General features: G+C 44.7%; 1 protein-coding gene across 1 annotated transcript in view; it reads left to right on the top strand.

The window, feature by feature from the left end:
* PHF24 (PHD finger protein 24) overlaps positions 1 to 20847 on the top strand; it is a 68158-nt gene that overhangs the window by 34582 nt on the left and 12729 nt on the right. The window contains exon 3 of the mRNA XM_044292599.1: positions 15935 to 16013. Coding sequence (XP_044148534.1) covers positions 15935 to 16013 — 79 coding nt within the window. The remainder of the gene's footprint in view (positions 1 to 15934; positions 16014 to 20847) is intronic.

Raw genomic sequence — 20847 nt, 5'->3', positions numbered from 1 at the left:
GCAAAAAAAACTGAAGTTACACTGTGAATTCCGTTTCCGTATGGCCATTCCGCAAATGGATAGAAGATGTCCTATTCTTGTCTGCATTACGGACAAGGATAGGACTGTTCTATTAGTGGCCAGCTGTTCCGTTCCACAAAATACAGAACGCACACGGACGTCATCCGTATTTTTTGCGGATCCGTGTTTTGTGGACCGCAAAATACATATGGTTGTGTGCATGAGCCCTAAGTCTCAGGACTCCAAGTGAACTGAATGACAATCTCTGTAGCAGCTGTCAAGGCAGCCATTCTCTCCCAGTAATTGCAAAATTGCTGAGGAGAACGTGTAACCAGCTGATAAAAGAGGACGAGTCAAGGACTCCTATTTTACTACAGTTTTTTCATTTGCGTTTTCAGACTCGGTATCTGATATTAAAGGCACTGACCATAGCGGGAATCTGTTCTGGGATCATTTAATGCATTCTCAATAAGCCAGATTTTCCTTTTGAAGCTTCTCTGCGGTGGGCGAGGGCGGCTGTTTGCTTTCCTTGCAGTTTTCTGCTGCCTGCTCCCCATGTATAATTATTCTTCTCATGCGGTGAGATCCTGCGTCTGCTTTAATCTCCAATGACGCCTGTGGAGATGTGTCAGACGCCGTGTTCTGCTATCATCCTCACACAGGACAGATACAAATAGGCCTGGCGCATTACTATGGGATTGGTCAAGCAAAGATATAAAAACAGGGTATGGAAATGTTAACATCTGCATTCCGGTGGAAGAACCCTAAACCCAATGCAGGTCACCCCCCCCCCTCAACTCTTACAATGGCTATATATTATATTTCAAGGCATCAATAATGACTTAGTACTACAATCATGCCTTAAAGTACTCAATGTCCTCCATATTTCCCGATAATATGCAGTCAATAGGGGAGTATGGAAACCGATGGCATACCTGACGATGGCAGCCTTAGAGCTCATGTACAAATCACATGTCCACGGACCATGGGTCTCCCCATAAGTACTCCGTCTTCTTTAGCAGTATCTAGAGAAAAATACCTCCATATGCAATTTTTTCCTCCAAAATGTTCACATTAATCACAGCGGAAAACAATTTTGCCTCTGTATAAATATACAGAGTGTGTCTTAGTAGTCAATAGGCCGATGTTACAGAGCCATATCATGTGTGCATGAGCCCTTAAAGGCCATGGACACCTCTGCAATTCATTTATATTTATAGTTCATTTGCTTCCCGAAATGAATTTTCTAAATAGTCTTCAATAAAAGTGTCCTACTCTTTTGCTTCTACAGAGTGTGTGTAAGTCCTTCACTTAGCTGGTGAATCTGACATAAATCCACAAGAGCACTGATCCTGTTTCTGAACGCTCTCTCTCTTTGGTCTCCTCCTCCCTTCTCTCAGTGTTAGGCCTTATGCACACGACCGTTGTTTGGGTCCGCATCCGAGCCGCCGATCCATTCACTTCAATGGGGCCGCAAAAGATGCGGACAGCACTCCGTGTGCTGTCCGCATCCGTGGCTCTGTTCCGTGGCCCCGCTAAAAAAATATAACATGTCCTATTCTTTTCCGCGCTTTGCGGACACGAATAGGCATTTATATTGCCGGCGCCCGTTCCATTCCGCAAATTGTGGAAGGCAACACGGGCGGCTTCCGTTTTTTGCGGATCCGCGGATTGCGGACCGCAAAAAACTGAACGGTCATGTGCATGAGGCCTTAGGCTAGTTTTAGATGGAAAGCAATCAGTAGGCATCACTCTAATACATTATGTACGTAAGAGTGCTAGCTGGCATGCTACATCAAACAGACATATCACATAAAAAGAAAGCATGCACCTCTAATAAAAAAAGGATTATACTTTCTTGAAACATCAGTTTAAACCAATAAAGACACACTGTATAATACCAAAGCCCCACACCCCTGGTTATGTGGGTGGCTAAATCTCACATGCACAAGTAAACCATACACTCCCACTATTGGCAGTCACCATATACATTACAATTGCATGTGATATAAACTGTACAATGATATATCAAATAACGCAATGTCACAAAATACCATAGAGGGATCTGAAAACTCAATTGATGTAGTAGGTATATGCAAATCTTTGGTGCTATGTGGAGGCGCTCTTATGATGTGGACCTGCAATGGTTATAGAAAATGGACATTTACAGTTCACACATAGTAGCAAGGAATATGATAAATAAAACATCTAATAAAAATTATTACAAGTATATTATTTCTCTGGCTTATATAGCACCAACGTATTCAGTCCCCAGTGGAGCTCACAATCTAAACTCCCTATTAGTATATCTGTTCAGCATGGGGCAGGATGGGTCTTAAACCCAGCAGATGCAGATGTTGAATTTGAACTCAGGACAAACTGTTGCAACTGGACACGAGTGGTAACTGCAGCGTGCTGCCCCCCAGGACACGATCAGGGCCCCAGTATTTAGGAAATGTCGAGTGGCGATGCGGCCTTACTATTTTGTGTGTCACTGTGCTCCTACCTGGATACCGTTGCTCCCCAGGGTTAGGCTCCGTAGTATTCAAAGAGTTGTAGTTGGTGAATAATAAGTCGAGTCCAGACTTGATAAAGTTCAACAGCTTTACTTGAATAAACTTGTATCCAGACAATACTTGATCTTTCTCTGGCTCCAGCAGGTTTTGAGGTAGGCAAACTTGAATACTTGGCTTTATCTCTCTACTATGCTAATCTTTGGCTTCAGTCAGGTTACTGGACTTTATGACAGTTCTGGTACCTTTGAGTGGGGTGTCCTTGACTGTTGATCCTCCTTGTAATACTCAGTCTATAAACTGCAAGGTGTCGTGGTGCTCTATGAGCTGCTTCCCCTGAAAGACTCCTGATGCAGAAGGGGGGAGCTCCCCTCACTACACTATGTCTCTTCTCTTTCCAACTCTACTATCGACTTAACTACATGTTCCTGCAACCCCTCCCTGGGTAGGAAGCAGGACTAGCACATTTCTACCCAAAAGGGGGAAGAGGGGAATGGTGAGTTCCATTCCACTTAAAGATACTTTCTCTGCCAGACACACTGCTACATACACTGCCACCTGCAGGTGAACCAGGCACAGTATGCATAGCCATGTTATTAAGGCACAATATAAAAGGACCTGGAATCAAGTACACAGATGACATTATTTGTTGGCTGTTAAAGACAGTAGCAGGGTGTAGGAATGGTTGTGCCTGCTCTGGGGTACTACATAACCGCTAAGCCACCCAACAATACCTGGGCAGGTGTCTGTCATATCCTTGACAGGTGGTAGAAGATCTGAAAGACTGTCTGCACGTCAGTGATCTGACAACTTCTTTGGTTTCACTTTGTCTATGTGTTGCTGGGATGTCCACACCTCCTTTTCAGGTATAGATGATGTGACCATTACTACTCGCTTCTTATTCTGGCTTTACCCATCACTCCTTGCAGTTGATAGCTTATTCTGGTTGTGGATCATTTGGTGTCTGGATCTTAGGCGAGTTCCTGCTTTCCATTTACCCGGAGTTGTTTCTTTCCTTTTTGTATTTGTTTATTCCCCTGTCTCTTGGTACCAGACCTGAGGCAGACTCTTGTTCCTTCAGCTGGGAAGGAACAGGTCATCTGTTGCCCTATCACTATCTTCAGGGCCTTCTAGGGTGAGCCAGGCTTAGGTTCCTGTGGATGAACAATCCTACCATCGGGGTCTGTTCATTCTGTTAGCAGCCAGGGTTCGGGTTGGAATTTATTAGGCAGTGACATTCCCCCTTTCCCTAGTTTGCAGACCTGGTACCATCTCCATCTCTTTTGTGTTTGGTGTGGAGTTCCCCTGCCACACCACGCCGTGACATTATCAACCACCAAAACTGCAATTTTTGTTTGTGTCAATGCAGCGATGGATCCAATCTCTGCACTAGTCAGACAACTACAGGGGTTGTCTTTGGAGGTAGCTGACCTCTGCAAAACTGTCTCGCAGAACCAGAGACTTCAAGCGGCTGGTTCCGACAGTGGCAATCAGTCCATCCCTGAACCCAAGGTTGCTCTCCCGGACAGATTTTCCAGGGGCAGTGACAATCTCATGCCGTTTAAGGAATCATACAAATTATATTTTAAGCTACGTCCTCATTCTTCTGTTGATGAGAGTCAAAGAGTGGGTATAATCATGCCATTGCTTAAAGGAGATGCTCAGGCGTGGGCTCTTTCTTTGCTGACTGGATTATAGTCCCTCCGGTCGGTAGATGAGTTTTTCGAAGCTCTAGGTCTGATCTACGATGACCTGGATCGGATTTCCCTGGCCGAGACCAAGTTGCGTGGTTTACGCCAGGAAAAGCGGTCTGCAGAGATCTATTACTCTGAATTTAGGAGATAGGGCTACGGATACGGAGTGGAATGATCCAGCTCTCCATAGTCAATTTTGCCAGGGGTTATCAGAGAGGCTGAAAGAAGTGTTGGCCTTTCACAAAAATCCGGAGTCATTGGAGACGGCTATGTCACTTGCTGTACGTATCGATAGATGTCTGAGAGAGAGATCTAAGGTCTCTCACTCTCAGGACGTACTATCCTATGGAGGTGGCGGCTTCCTCTGATACTTTGGGTGAAGAGAAACTTTAGCGTTTGTCTGGTGGCGAGCCCATGCAGTTCGGGGGAGCCACCACTAGACCTGTGGGAAGGAATGTTGGTCATAAAAAAGGAGCCTGTTTTTTCTGTGGTAAAAAGGGACATTTTGTTAATGTATGTCCATACGTTCAGCGTCAAGGTGAAAACAAAAATAAAATGTTTAATTCCGATTTTACTCTTGGTGGTGTGGGTGGAGAGCCAAAGAACTTAAAGTTATCATTTACTGGTAGTACTCAATTTCTCCTGTCTGCTGAGGTGGCGCTAGAGTCCAAAATGTTGAACATTTTTTTGGACAGTGGGGCAGGGGTTAACCTAGTTGATGGTCAGTTCGTTCGCATGCATGGATTGTCAACAAGTGCATTAGAAAAAAATATTTCTGTGTTTGCAATTGATTCCGCTCCACTTACTCAAAAATACTTATCACAGATGGTGCAGAACATCAAATTCAGGGTGGGTGATTTTCATCAGGAATTCATTCCGTGTTTTGTGTTGGAGGGTCTGTCTGCTCCGTTGGTTTTGGGCTTGCCATGGTTAAGTAAACATAATCTTACCATCCATTGGCAAGCGAGACAGATTTTCTATTGGAGTGATTATTGCACAGAAAATTGTCTTAATACATCGATTTTTGCTGTAACTACTAAAGCTGTACCCTCATTTATATCTGAATTCTCTGATGTATTTTCTGAAAGTGGAGGCCAGGAATTACCTCCGCATCGGGATCATGATTGTCCCATCAATCTTATTCCCTGAGCTAAATTCCCCAAATCTCAATTATATAATCTTTCTGACCCCGAAAGAAAGGCCATGCGAGAATATATCACCGATAGTTTGGCTAAGGGACATATCACACCGTCTAAATCCCCAGTGGCCACTGGATTTTTCTTTGTTAAGAAAAAGGACAGTACTCTCAGGACATGTTTGGACTTCCGTGAACTTAATCGTATCACTGTCCGTGATCCTTATTCCCTTCCTTTGATCCCAGATTTGTTTAATCAGATTGTCAGTGCCAAGGTGTTATCCAAGTTGGATTTGAGGGGAACATATAATCTGGTAAAGATCAAGGAAGGGGACGAATGGAAGATGGCAATTAATACCCCTGAAGGTCATTTTAAGAATCTGATCATGCCTTTTGGGTTAACCAATGCTCCTGCAGTTTTTCAACACTTCGTTAATGACATATTTAATTATCTTGTGGGGAGGTTTCTTGTGGTATATCTGGATGATATACTAATTTATTCTCCTGATATGAAGACCCATCAGGATCACGTGAGACAGGTGTTACAGATCCTAAAAGAGAATAAATTGTATGCTAAGATGGAGAAGTGTGTATTTGCCGATCAGGAAGTGCAATTCCTGGGTCATCTACTCTCATCCTTAGGTTTTCGGATGGATCCTGAGAAGGTCCGTGCTGTGCTGGACTGGGATCGTCCCGAAAATTTTAAAGCCCTTATGCGGTTTTTGGGGTTCACCAACTACTATCGTACATTCATTTTGAACTACTCCACTGTGGTTAAATCTTTAAAGGACATGACTAGGAAAGGTTTGGATATCTCAGTCTGGTCGGATGCGGCATTAAAAGCCTTTTCAGAGGTGAAGGAGTGTTTTGCTTCTGCCCCTATACTAGTGCAACCGGATGTGTCACAGCCATTCATTGTGGAAGTTGACGCATCTGAGGTTGTGGTAGGAGCGGTCCTGTTGCAGGGTCCTTCACCTAGTAAATGGCGTCCATGCGCATTCTTCTCTAAGAAACTCTCAGCTGCTGAAAGGAATTATGACGTGGGTAATAGGGAATTGCTGGCCATTAAATTGGCTTTTGAAGAATGGTGTCATTGGTTGGAAGGAGCAATTCATCCTATTACGGTGCTCACTGATCACAAAAATCTGGCTTACTTGGAGTCAGCTAAACATCTGAACCCAAGACAGGCCAGATGGTGGTTGTTTTTTTACCAGATTTAATTTAATTGTCACCTATCGCCCTAGAGTTAAGAATATCAAGGCTGATGCCTTGTCACATAGCTTTTCTGGGGGAGGTGATTCGGAAGATCCTGGCCCGATATTGTCCGAAGGGGTAGTAATATCCACCCTATACCCCAACCTTGAGGCAGAGATGTTGGAGGCCTAGGGAGAAGCACCGGATTCTTGCCCTCCGGGGAAGTTGTTTGTTCCTTCTGAGCTACGTCACAAGTTGTTTGAGGAACATCACTGTACTGTTCTCATAGGACACCCAGGGAGCAGATCCACTGTCGATCTCGAAATATGGTGGCCAGGTTTATGCAAGTTTGTTGAGGACTATGTGTCAGCTTGTAGTACTTGTGCACGTCCTATGGTGACACATACCTGGCCTTCCGGATCTTTACTTCGCTGCCCATTCCTTCTAGACCATGGACTCATTTATCCATGGATTTTATCACAGATTTACCAAATTCTTCGTGGAAAACTATGATTCTGGTGGTTGTTGATCACTTTAGTAAGATGGTGCACTTTATAGCTTTACCAGGTTTACCAGGCGTTCTGTACTGGTCTGGGGGTACAATTGTCCTTCTCTTCAGACTCTCACCCTCATTCGAATGGACTAGAATTTGGAGACTTTATTTTTGTCTTTGGCCAAATTTGCCATAAACAACCGTAGACAGGAATCTACTGATAAGTCGCCGTTTTTGGGGGCATATGGGTTCCACCCGCAATTTTGCACATTTTCTGGCACCAAGACTTCTGGTATACCTGAAGAGGAAAGATTTTCATCTTCTTTGTCAGCTATTTGGCGGTAAATTCAAAATAATCTGGAAAAGATGGGCAAGAAGTATAAAAGTATGGCAGACAAGAGACGTATGAATGGTCCAGACCTGAGAGTGGGTGATTCTGTGTGGCTGTCCCCAAGAAACATTAAGTTGAAAATACCTTCTTGGAAGTTGGGTCAAAGGTTTATTGGTCCATATAAGATCACTGCCATTGTTAACCCGCTAGACTTTCGTCTTGAGCACCCCTAAGCTATGAAAATTCATAATGTATTCCGTTGCCTGAAGAGTTATGTTGAACCTGTTGAACCTCCCGCTCCTATGATGACGGTAATTTGGAATTTCAAATCTCCAGGATAATTGACTCCAGAGTTCTCCGTAGATCTCTCCAGTATCTCATGCACTGGAAGGGTTACGGACTGGAGGAGAGGATGTGGGTCCCAGTGGCCGACATTAATGCTAAGCGTCTGGTGAAAGCTTTTCACAGAGTTCATGCAGATAAAGTGGGTCATGGGTGTCTAGAGGCCACCCGTAGTACTGTCACACCCGTGATAGGTGGTAGAAGATCTGAAAGACTTGCTGCATGTCAGTGATCTGACATCTTCTTTTGGTTTCACTTTGTCTATGTGTTGCTGGGATGTCCACAGCTCCTTTTCAGGTGTAGATCACTCCTTGCAATTGATAGCTCATTCTGGTTGTGGATCGTTTGGTGTCTGGGTCTCGGCTGAGTTCCTGCTTTCCATTTACCCAGAGTTAAGTGTCTTTCCTTTTTGTATTGTGTTTATTTCCTTGTCTCTTGGTACCAGACCTGAGGCAGACTCTTGTTCCTTCAACTGGGAAGGAATAGGTCGTCTGTTGCCCAATCACTATCTTCAGGGCCTTCTAGGATGAGCCAGGCTTAGGTTCCTGTGGATGAACAGTCCTACCATAGGGGTCTGTTCATTCTGTTAGCAGTCAGGGCTCGGGTTGGGATTTATTAGGTGGTGAACTTCCCCCTTTAACCAGTTTGCAGGCCTGGTATCTTCTCCATCCCTTTTGTGTTTCGTATGGCGTTCCCCTCCCACACTTCGCCGTGATAGTGTCCCCTCTACTCCTTAGATGACCATGAGCTCTCTGGTGTAGAATTTGCATAATGCCATAATACTTTTTTTTAATTCTTTTGATTATACTTTATAGATGTAACAGAGCTAAATATGTAACTTAAGTCTTTGGCCTGTTTCACACGGTCAGTATTTGCTCAGTATTTTGCATCAGTATTTGTAAGCCAAAACCATTAGTGGAACCTACGTAATAGAAATTGAATAGAAATATTTGCACCTCTTCTATGTTTTGGACCCACTCCTGGTTTTGGCTTACAAATACTGATGCAAAAATACTGACCAAATACTGACTGTGTCAAAGAGGCCTTAGGAACAGAATTGCTTGTGCATCACGATACTTTATTTCTTTAAGTACACATGATGCAGAACTATCCTTCCAGCCCCAAGCACTGTAATATTCCCATGAATTATGTCAGCACTGCTACATCCTGTATGACAATTTCATCACTAACTTCATCTGATAAAGAGTTGTATTAACAAACTCATCAATGCTACATCTGATAAACTTCGCTATGCGAACCCTGACATATGCGTCAATACATCACCAAAAATGTGACATTTGACAGTTGAAAATCACTGCCATTAATTTGAATGGGTTCTGTTTTCTGGAAAATGCACATTGATTTCTGCCAGCTCCATTCAAACGAATGGGACAGTCACAGAAGCAGGGTCGGCTCCACCCATAAGCAAGGTAGGCAACCTCGTAGAGCGCACTCTTGCTGGGTGCGCCGCTCTGGCCGCAATAGAAGTCACAGCGCTCTCCGCTCTGACTCTCCTGCGCTACTCTACACCGGCCCGCTGCTCACAGGAGTATACATTTATAAACTGTAATTCGTATCCTGCAGTAACTTTAACTTTAAATCAGCGCTCATCTCTTTACTACCTTACACTTGGCTCCGGTAACAGGCAGTGCGGGCGGTGCTTACTCACTGACATCACGCGCCTGCTCCTCCCACTAGGCGGCGCAGGCGAGTGACGTCAGTGAGTGAGCGCCGCCCGCACTGCCTGTTACTGGAGCTGAGTGTAAGGTAGTGAAGAGATGAGCGCTGATTTAAAGTTACTGCAGGATACAGATTACAGTTTATAAATGTATATTCCTGTGAGTGGCGGGGAGGGGGATCTGTAGATGACACTTTTATAGGAAGGGGGATCTGTGGATAACACTGTTATAGGGAGGGGGATCTGTGGATGACACTGTCATGGGGTGGATCTGTGGATGACACATATAGCATAAGATGCAATATACGGTATGTGTCATCCACAGATCCCCCTCCATAAGTGTTATCCAGAGATCCCCCTCCATAACAGTGTCATCCACAGATCCACCATAATAGTGTCATCCACAGATCCCCCCATAATAGTGTCATCCACAGATCCGCCATACCAGTGCCATCCACAGATCCCCCCATAATAGTGTCATCCACAGATCCTCCATAACAGTGCCATCCACAGATCCCCCATAACAGTGACTGGAGCAGACCTGCTGATAAACACACCTAGGCCACCACCAGTCCAGGTAAAAACTTACAGTTGTCAATAATGTAATGTAGTGTAGGGGGTCATGTAATGTTTTGAGGCCAAAATGGCACAGATGACCACCAAGAATATCTAGAATATCTAAAATTAGCTGGTCATTTAAAATGTTGCATGCAACAATCATTAAATAGGTGGCTGACAAAAAAAGGCGTGGTCAATAGGCTGAGTCAAGGGGGGCGGCAAAATTAGCTTTCGCCTAGGGTGGCCAAAATCCTCGCACCAGTCCTGCACAGAAGTGCCGTATCTGCAACAAATCTGCTGCGTGTGAACAAACTTCTATTCTACTCATATGAATTATATTTGACCGTGTCAACCCTGCTACATCTGTACTTTTTCATTATTTTTATATTTGTGATTATCTCGAAGCCAGCAGTATGTGACAAATGTTCTTGCTGAGCCGAGTACTCAGTATGACCTGGCCTGCCCCTCAGTGATGAAGTGTGGACCATATACTCGGGAATCTAGTTATATACCATCATTTGTCAGTGGATTCGATGCTCTCCGCCCCGGCCGCCTTTAATATAGAGGGAACAGTATGTGAGAAGAGATTAATGGCTGTAATTACTTTGTAGTTTCAGTATATTATTATTGTTTCTGATTTTATTACAAAGTCTAAAGCATTGATTTAATGTTATAGTGAATAAGCGTTGCATCCCCCGGGGAAAGGAACACTCCACAGGACGTGGCTAACAAGTATGTCAGGTTAGGAAAGGGACAACGTTGTCTGTGGCCTGCATTTTAAACAAAAGGAGGTGTCTTGGCCTGGATCCGAATTCACTAGGACCATGGGAGCCCACGGCTACGTGCAGGCTTTGCTGTTTTTTCGTACTGATTCTTGCTGGTCGAAAAAAATGGCAGCGTAATTCAGCACTTGCAATGTGAACGAGGTTAGACAAATCTCGGTGCAGAAACTAACCTGATTATGACATTTTTTGTGTGCGGATTTCACCCTTCTCAGTGCAAGGGTGAGATCTGTGGAAAATCGGCATCAAATCCGCACCAAAATACACAAGTAACACATGGATCTCGTGTGGAAATGCACAAAAATCCGCATGAAAAAACAAGCGGTTTTGCCGTTTTGAAACCCGTATCTGTTGCTCCGTTCCGTGGCCACGCAAACAAAATAAAATGTGTCCTAAATTGCAGAACGCACACAAGCAGCATCAGTGTTTTGCGGATCTTTAATTTGTGGACCGCAAAACACGGTGCAGCCGTGTGCATGTTAGCCTGAGGGCTCATGCACACGAACGTATTTTTTTTCAGTGTCCGTTCCTTTTTTTTTTGCAGACCGTATGCAGAACTATTCATTTCAATGGGTCCGCATAAAAAAAAAATCCTGAAGTTACTCCATGTGCATTCTGTTTCCATATGTCCGTATTGCAGTACCACATTACGGACAAGGATAGGACTGTTCTATTAGGGGCCAGCTGTTCCGTTCCGCAAAATATGGAATGCACACAGACGCCATCCGTATTTTTTACAGACCGCAAAATACATACGGTCGTGTGCATGAGACCTAAGGCCTCTTTCACACGGGAGTTGCGGGAAAATGTGCGAGTGCGTTACGGGAACACCCGCGATTTTTCTGCGCGAGTGCAAAACATTGTCATGCGTTTTGCACTCGTGTGAAAAAAATTGCGCATGTTTGGTACTCAAACCCGAACTTCTTCACAGAAGTTCGGGTTTGGGATCGGTGTTCTGTAGATTGTATTATTTTCCCTTATAACATGGTTCTAAGGGAAAATAATAGCATTCTGAATACAGAATGCATAGTCAAATAGCGCTGGAGGGGTTAAAAAAAAAAAAAAATTTAACTCACCTTAGTCCACTTGTTCGCGTAGCCCGGCATCTCCTTCTGTCTCCTTTGCTGAAAAGGACCTGGGGTGAGCATTAATTACATCAACAGGACCTGTGATGACGTCACTCCGGTCATCACATGGTCAGTCACATGATCTTTTACCATGGTGATGGATCATGTGATGACTGTGACGTCACCACAGGTCCTGTTGCTACACAAAGCTAAGATGAAGACAGAAGGAGATGCCGGCTACGCGAACAAGTGGACTAAGGTGAGTTAAATAATTTTTTTATTTTTTTTTAACCCCTCCAGCGCTATTTTACTATGCATTCTGTATTCAGAATGCTATTTTCCCTTATAACCATGTTATAAGGGAAAATAATAATGATCAGGTCTCCATCCCGATCGTCTCCTAGCAACCGTGCGTGAAAATCGCATAGCATCCGCACGTGCTTGCGGATGCTATGCGATTTTCACGCACCCCATTCACTTCTATAGGGCCTGCGTCACGTGAAAATCGCACAATATAGAGCATGCTGCGATTTTCACTTAACGCACAAGTGATGCGTGAAAATCACCGCTCATGTGCACAGCCCCATAGAAATGAATGGGTCGGTATTCAGTGTGGGTGCAATGCGTTCAACTCACGCATCGCACCCGCGCGGAATACTCGCCCGTGTGAAAGGGGCCTAAGAGTGACGTCACACATGGCGGATGTTTTGCAGAGATTTCTGCAACTGTCCCATTCCTCTGAATGGGTCATACAGAAATCCATGTGTTTCCCGCTACAATAAACCTATTAGGATGAATGGAATGGAATTTTCAGTTGCAGAAATGTCTTCAACGTTCAGCATTAGAATATTTCCTTGAAAGGGGTGTCCAAGTTAGAAAAAAATTGGGCACAGGCAGGGTATGATGTTAAAATTGAAAAATAAAATAAAAAATTAAATTAAAATAAGCATCTGCCAGTCCACACCTCTTTCTTTCCAGGCCTGCAGTGCTGATGTCATGTGACCAATGCAGCTAATCACTGGCTGCAATAGTGTACCTTTCTGGGCACTGATTGGCTGCAGTGGTCACATGTTGTTATTAGGTTACGCTATGTCTGAGGTCCAACCCTGTAAACAAAGATCCGCGAGGAACACCAAAATGATGCTGGAATGCCAGACAGTTAATCAGGTAATGCAGTGTCCTGGAAGCCTACTGCAAAAGGGTTTTCTGTACTGTACTGTATACACTGTGCTTCCCAAAGGTTGTGCCTGGGGAGTAGGGAGTATAGATGAGCGAACCCGAGGTTTTCAGGTTTGGGTTCTGGTGGAATTCCGTTATCACAGAATATAATGGAATTCTATGACGAAATGTAAACCGGAGGCATTCTGTCATAATAGAATCTGTGAGCAGCATAACGGATCCGTCTGGTTTCCGTTATGCAGGACAGAAAACAAAATCCTGTCCAGCATAACGGAAACAAGACGGATCTGTTATGCTGCCCATAGACTTCTATTATGACGGAATGCCTCTTAAAGGCTTCAGTTTTGCATTCTGTCATAGAATTCCATTCTATTCCGTGTTAACGTAATCCATAATGGCATTCCATCACCGCCCCAACGCCGAGCCCGAACCTGAAAACGTCGGGTTTACTCATCCCTAGTAGGGAGCTCACTTAGCCAGCCCTTGTTTCAGATGACAGGCAGTTTTGCTAGATGTGGCTGGCTCAGAGAGGAGAGCATATATTTCAGACTGCACAGCGATCATTAAAAAGGAGAGTGCAGAGAATTACAATACATATATACATGTTTTGGACTTCACTGCATTGTGGTCAGGGAGGGGAGTCTCAGGCACCCAGCCTGATCACCTGTTAATTATCTGCCCCCACAGTGGGTACTGCAGAAATACTAAATAAGCAAGATAATATAGAGCTGGGCATTGTGGTGCCATACTTGTGCTCTGAGAGAAAGAGAGTTATAGAGAGAGAGACAACTTGCACCCCCTTGGCCTTACAGGTTATATAGACAGAGACTCAGAGGGAACTATTTCTTGACCTTCTCTCCCAGACACACAACTGAGGGGGAAAGTGTCTAAACCCTTTGTAAAAACTGTACTGACCCTTGCAAGTGCCTGGATGTGTAACCTGCCGAGCTGCTCAGTAAAGGATTGGTTGAATACTGGCCTGGTCATTATACCACACTGCACAACCATCAGCGTTTCACTGAGCAGCCTTAGGGAGCCTGGAGAGGGCAACCAACGTGGCTACTACAACTCCCATCTGCACCACTACTCCTATTCTTTCTGCCTCCCCTATTGGCCATTGCAGTAAGTAGTAGCAGGTGTAAAATTAGTAGGCCAGACTTTACCACCACACAGACCAAGCAAATGCTTAGAGCCCCAGAGATCAGGGAGCCCCCTGCTGGCCACAAGAGGTTAGCAGAAAAAAAAGAAAAAAAAAGGGCAGACATACTGAGGGGGCCCAAGAGGGAAGAGGGGCCCTTCCCAGGAGTAGAGCAGTAGCAGAGGTGCCACTGATAAGAATCTAGGCCGTGAGTGGGGCTTAGCCGTGCCAAGGTGGCCCCCAGGAATAACTTTGCTTGGGGCCCCAGATATGCCAAATCCTTGTCTGGGTTGTGTCATGTGGATCAGACAGAAGTGGGATGTGATACTGTGTTGAAAATGTAAATGCAGTTCAGTCATACCAGGGTGGGGTAATGATTAGAGATGAGCGAATGATAAAAAAATTTGATTTGGCTGCTTCTCCAAATGTTACAAAAAATTTGCTTAGTTGACAAATTACTTTGTCACTAGAGAGGAGCGAATTTCTTGAAAATTGGATTCGGCTGATTCGCCGAATTAAAAAATAAATAAATCGCTTCATGACAAATTACTTCGCCACGAAGCGCATTTTTTTCTAAGTAGCGGGTGCAATGACAGTGAGTGGCGATAGCGCCGCCCCAGTCATTGCACCCCTCAGATGCCGCGTTCATACATGATCGCGGCATCTGAGTGTACAAACAGTGTTTAATTAACATTAAAGAAAAATTACATCAAGCTTACCGCGTCCATTTGCGCACGATGGGCCGGCCGCCGCCATCTTGCTTGATTACCTCATCACGCCGGCACGGGATTTCGGCCGAGATCTTCAAGCAAGATGGAGGCAGGTGGCCCTTCACGCCTAAATGGAGGCGGTAAGTTTGACTTTCAGGATTAATCGATTCGCTGACACGGAGCACAAGGAAATTCGGCTTCTAGGCGAATTGAATAACTCCTGAAATTCAGATCGCATTCCACCACTTTGTGGGATTCGATTCGCTCATCTCTATTTGTCATGAAGCGCGTTTCTTTGTAAGTAGCGGGTGCAATGACAGGGAGCAGCGATTGCGCCGCTCCCCTTCATTGTACCCCTCAGATGCTGCGTTCCTACAGGATCACGGCATCTTATATAAATAACAGAGTGTCACATTTAAATAAAAAAAACTAATAAAATCATACTTACCTCATCCATTTGCTAGCGACGGGCCAGCTTCCGCCATCTTGCTTGAAGATCCAGCGCAAAATCTTGCGCGGTCCATGATGGCATCATCCTGCCGGCATGATGAAGTCATACGTCACCGTACACAGGATTTAATGCGAGATCTTCAAGCAACATGGCGGCTGGCCCATCGCTAGCAAATGGAGGAGGTACCGTAAGTATGATTTTTTTTGTTTTTTTACACTATTTCAGGTTAAATCGATTCGCTACCATGAAGCACGAGGAAATTCGGCTTCACGGCAAATCGAATTTATCCTGAATTTCAGATCGAAGCCCACTTCATGGACTTTGATTTGCTCAACACTAGTAGTGATCGTCAAGCAGGATCAGGATGTGGTACAATGGAGGATGGGAAGAGGTAGACTGAGAAGCCTAGCACAAGTTCAGCTATCCTGGGAAGAAAAGCTGCGTGTTCCACCCCAGATCCTGTCGAGCAGGTACGATCGTGACACAAGAGACTTCTGATCAGTGTCTGCCGTAAGAGCAACATCTGTTCTCCCATCATTTTGAGGATTCATAGACTTTATAACATATTCTTCGCAGTGGAATCGCCATTAACACGTTCTTCTTTGCTGACAATTTATTAGTAGGCCTCACATTTCTCTCTCTACATATCTCATGTGTGTTTTCCCGCAGGACAATCTGAACCTGTTGCTGACAGAGGAGGAGATGTACAGCCTGATGGAGACGTTCAGTCAATGCAAAGTAATCCCAGGTGAGGACAAGCTGATTCAGTCTTAATAACTGCAGCGTAGAGACAATTACTCCCCGACACGTTCCTCTGAGACCCTAGTTATCCAGCAGACAAGATAATAAAGTCTCGGTGTACCCCGGGGCATTACTTCTCAGCAGCTGACCTCAAACTAGGAGCTCATTTACATCATGGATTATCTTTACTGTTACATGCTTTATGAAGAAAAAAAAGATCCGTCAACAGGAGTGGATCTGCAAGAGAGTCCATTCATATGAATGATTATTTAAAGGGAACAAAATAAAAAAAATGGCTGCTTTCTTCCAAAAAATCCGCTCTACACTTACCCATGAGAACTTACTGTAGCTCGGCTCCAATGGCAGAAACAAGGCTGGGGCTACACAACGACTATGGTCTCTTCAACCAAAGATGGCTGTGTAGCACCACCTGCATCCCGAGTAATGTAAGTAAATAGGGTCGTGTTGTAACCTTTTTTTCCAAAAATCCGACAGTGTTGAATATTTCAGTTTTCATGTCAGCCCGATTCTCTTGCATTACTTATGATTTAGGCAGTGCTGCACAGCGATCTTCAGTTGTAGTGAGAAAAGTCACCATGTAGCCCCAGTAAGGCCTCCTGCACACGAATGTGTACTTCCCGTTGCCGTATTGCGGACCGCATTCGCAGAACGGAAGCACGGAACGGAACCCTACGGGAGCACTAAAGTGACTGGGTCCGCGATTCGCTGCTGCTGCCCCACGGACGGTGTTCGTGCATTGCGGCCCTCAATTTGCGGGCCACAGAACGGCAAATGGGTGCACACATTCGTGTGCAGGAGGCCTAAGGCCTTATTGACATGTCCTCGAATCAAGGGAGTGTGCAGTTTACACTGACAGCACATGTACCCAATGGGGCACATTTATCAAGCTCACCTGTTTTTGGCCATAAAATTGGACAGGCTTATTTCACGGACACAACACGGATTCTATCCATTTAGGGCTCATGTTGCCAACCAGATATATTTTTTTTTCTGGACATCTTATCCTGAAATCACGGACAGCCAACATTTTTTATGGACAATTTGGAAAATCATAATGAATTAAGATTATAAGTAATTCATGTCTACAGTTCAATAAAGTGATAAGAACTCATCACCATCATTTACCATGATCTATAAAATGATAATTATCACTAAAATAATCTAGTCAGGTACCATCAGACTCTTTTTTCATGGATACAGAAAAAAGCCGCCTATTTTTACAGACTGTCCCGAAATTTCTGGACGATTGGCAACCCTGTGTGGGAGGCAAAAAACGGACACAGACCAAACATGGATCCTTCACAGATATTTTCACGGATGAACTGCAGTGACCCAGAGGGTTACTGAAAATGGTTAATTTGCTACTGAATGGGTAATTACCATTGTTAATTAATTTTGTCTATGTGATCTTTGTAAGCCAAGAGCTGATATGGGAACATTGTTTAGTTATGTTGCCCTGCTCAGTTGGTGGAGGCGAGGCCTTCTCCTCTGGGTTAGAAGTGGGCCTAGTCTAGACAGACTGAGAAAGAGGAAGCTTCAGTATGTGTCTGGGCAGAAGCGAGACCTCATCCTCTGAGAGAGAAAGAAGAACAGAATGTACAAATTGTTGAGGGCCAATAGAAAGGACCAGTGCAGAGGATAGTCATGTAGTGCATTTGCTCTTCTATAGCAACAGGACTTACTGCTAGTAGAAAGGGTACATTGCCTCAGGCTCCCACTATGCTTTTACCAGGATTATCTACCCGTTGGAGGATCTACACCCCACTGTGGAAACTGCAGTATGTATTGTGAATGTGCACTCCTTTGGTTGATTTGGAAAGTAGAATGTGTATGCACTATGAATACTCAGAATCTGAACTGAAAGTTACCCATGTCTTTGTTTATGACCTGCCTAGACTACCCCAGTAAAGAACACTGGATTTGTTACGCCAACACTGGCCTGATTATCGCCTTGCACCACCATTACACCGCTGCCATTATCCGGCCCTGCACTTGCAGCCATCTACCTATCAAAGGCACCACATTTCACACCAGGCAGAAGCCCCAATATCACAGTGTGCCCAGAGGGAAGAAAGGGTGTCCCCTCCTTTCACTGCAAGTCCCCAGGAAGAGCCAGAATTAGGACAGCTACCGCAAACCACTACAAGTCCTACCAAGGCAGTGCCACAACTACCACTTCCATCCTCCTCTTCACCTCCTACGTGGGCTCGCTGTAGAACCACTAACCATTTTGTCACTGATGTCTTCATGGATGAGGACGAGTGAAAGAGGCCTAAGGCAGAGTTGCAGTACTGTATTTGGAAGAAAGCAGCCTCGTCTTTCTGACCCTGCACTACCCCTTTAACACAACCAGCAGATTAATCAATCTATCGGATTATTTACCAATATTTACCATGAACAGAAAAACTCATGATGTCCAATGTCCTCTATTGGACATCATGAGTTTTTCTGTTCATTTTGAATCTGCGAAAACGACAGATCGTCTTATTTCCCCTCATTGGCTTTAATGATAATGAAATACTGTATAATACAAGGGGAGAAGGCATTTTTATGGAAAATACTGTTCTCCGAAATTGGACCGAAAATGATACCGAGGATCCAGTGGTAAGCGTACGAGCTTGTTTTCCATCAGCTATTCTGAAGCTTCTACTCGGTGGCTCCGGCGCACTGATTACCCACATGGCACAAGCACTCTCAGCCATAATTACATTTCCTATTTGTTTATTGCTACACATACAATTTTTCAGTTTGTAATTGCCTAATTAAAGCTGGTGCTGCATGTTCAAGTTGGGTTCGTTACAAGAAGCAATCATTTCATTAGCAATCAATCCTATATAACATCTGCTGCTCGGTGCACATAGAGAAATAATGGGAATGGGTATACAATCCTGCTGGGAGGGGGCGAGGAGGCTCATAGTCAAAAGGAAAAGTCAAAAGCTCTACTGGAACGGAGGATTGACTGCTCAGTGGGAACAAGTCATGGAAGAGCCTCGATGACGTATTGAGAGCACAAGTCTGGGGTAGGCTGATTGTCAGTGTTATTGGATTAGGGTATGTTGAACCCACCAGAAATCATTCTGCATGGTACACTTGAGCACCCACTTTTACTTGCCCCATAAACATTGCTATCAATATTTCCCATAAGCAAGTATTGGGTTATTAGTGATTAAACCCAAGAAAATTCAATTCCAGTAGCAAATGATTGACTCCAAAGTCAAATCAAAATAGGTTTGTCTTCTGCTGGACCTTTGGGGTCATTTTTGTGTCAGAACCTGGACAACCAAATTATAGTCTGGTATTGTGTTGGTTAAATCCGATCCTCGTTGTTGTACTTGTAGTTAAGCTTCTCCCATCTCCTTACTGAACTTCATGGACATACAGTATGTCTTTTTTTCTACTGTGCTATGTAAACCTCTTGGCCAAACATTAATCCACCTGGAGGATACATCTGCAACATGAATTATTTCGATGAAATGTCAGCAGTCACCAAGAAGTTTGATGTTAGGGTGCTGACAAATGTTCAGATTTTTTTTTTTTTCATGTCGTTTTTGAAGCTAAAACCAGGAGTGGATGAAAAATTGTGGAGAAGCTGTATCTGACAGGGAACCTGTCATCAATTTTATGCTGACCTCACTGAGGGCATCATAAATTAGTAACAGAAATGCTGATTTTAGTAAGTGGTTGCCAAGAACCAGCATCATAATGATTGAAGCACAGGCCTTGACAAAAAATGTAATCTACTTGAGAAGAGTCATTGTTATTCATAATCTCCAGCTCTCCCCGACCAGCATCTGCTGATGATTGGCAGTTCTCTCCTAGGGAGATAGGGAGAAAACTAGGTAGAAGCCTGTGAGTCATACGCAGGTGGGCAGGGAGAGCAGGAATTCATGAATAACCATGACTCTTCTCAGGTGGCCGGGACTCTTTTCCAGGCCCAGTCTGCAACGATTGTGATATTGGTTCTCGACAACCACTTAGGGTACTTTCACACTAGTGTTTTTCTTTTCCGGTGCCGAGTTCTGTCACAGGGGCTCAATATCGGAAAAAACTGATCAGTTTTATCCTAATGCATTCTGAATGGAGAGCATTCCGTTCATTATGCATCAGGATGCATCAGCTCAGTCCCTCACCTCCAAAAGGGATATAACACTGCCAGCATTACCTTATAGCAGCCCCCAGTCTGTTACTGATCAGGTGTGTGAGCCAGAAATTCGGTAATCCATACTTGAGAAAAACGCTTTTTTTCCCTGAGCGCTCTCTGTTTGCAGTGAGCTTGAAGTCAAGGGGGGCAGCGGCCTCCTTGCTTCAAGTCAAGCAATGCCCGACTCTTACCCATCCCCTCCTGACTATGATTTACATATTTACCATTCCTTGGGATCGTGCCAGTCTGGTGCCTGCGCGGTGCCCCGCTTGTGACTGCATGATCCCGTCTTGGGCTCTCGCAGTCAGCCGGGCAGATTTTGTAACTGCGATGCGCCGGCCGGCTCGATTCGGCAAGCGCGCACGCTGATTATTGCCGTCGAGCACACGCCAAATCGAGCCGGCCGACGCATGCGCAGTTATAAAATTATGGCCGGCTGACTGCAGGAGCCCGAGACGGAATCGTGCCGTCACAAGTGGGGCACCGCGCAGGCGCCAGACTGGCATGATCCCAAGGAATGGTAAATATGTAAATCATAGTCAGGAGGGGACGGGTGAGAGGCGGGCATTGCTTGACTTGAACCAAGGAGGCCGCTGCCCCCTTGACTTCAAGCTCACTGCAAACAGAGCGCTCAGGGAGATTAAAAAAGCGTTTTTCTCAAGTATGGATTACCGAATTT

Source organism: Bufo gargarizans, chromosome 1 (assembly GCF_014858855.1).
Source record: "Bufo gargarizans isolate SCDJY-AF-19 chromosome 1, ASM1485885v1, whole genome shotgun sequence".
Lineage (NCBI taxonomy): Eukaryota > Metazoa > Chordata > Amphibia > Anura > Bufonidae > Bufo > Bufo gargarizans.
The sequence above is the reverse complement of the archived record's forward strand: the minus strand, read 5'-3'. Positions and strand labels throughout refer to the sequence as shown.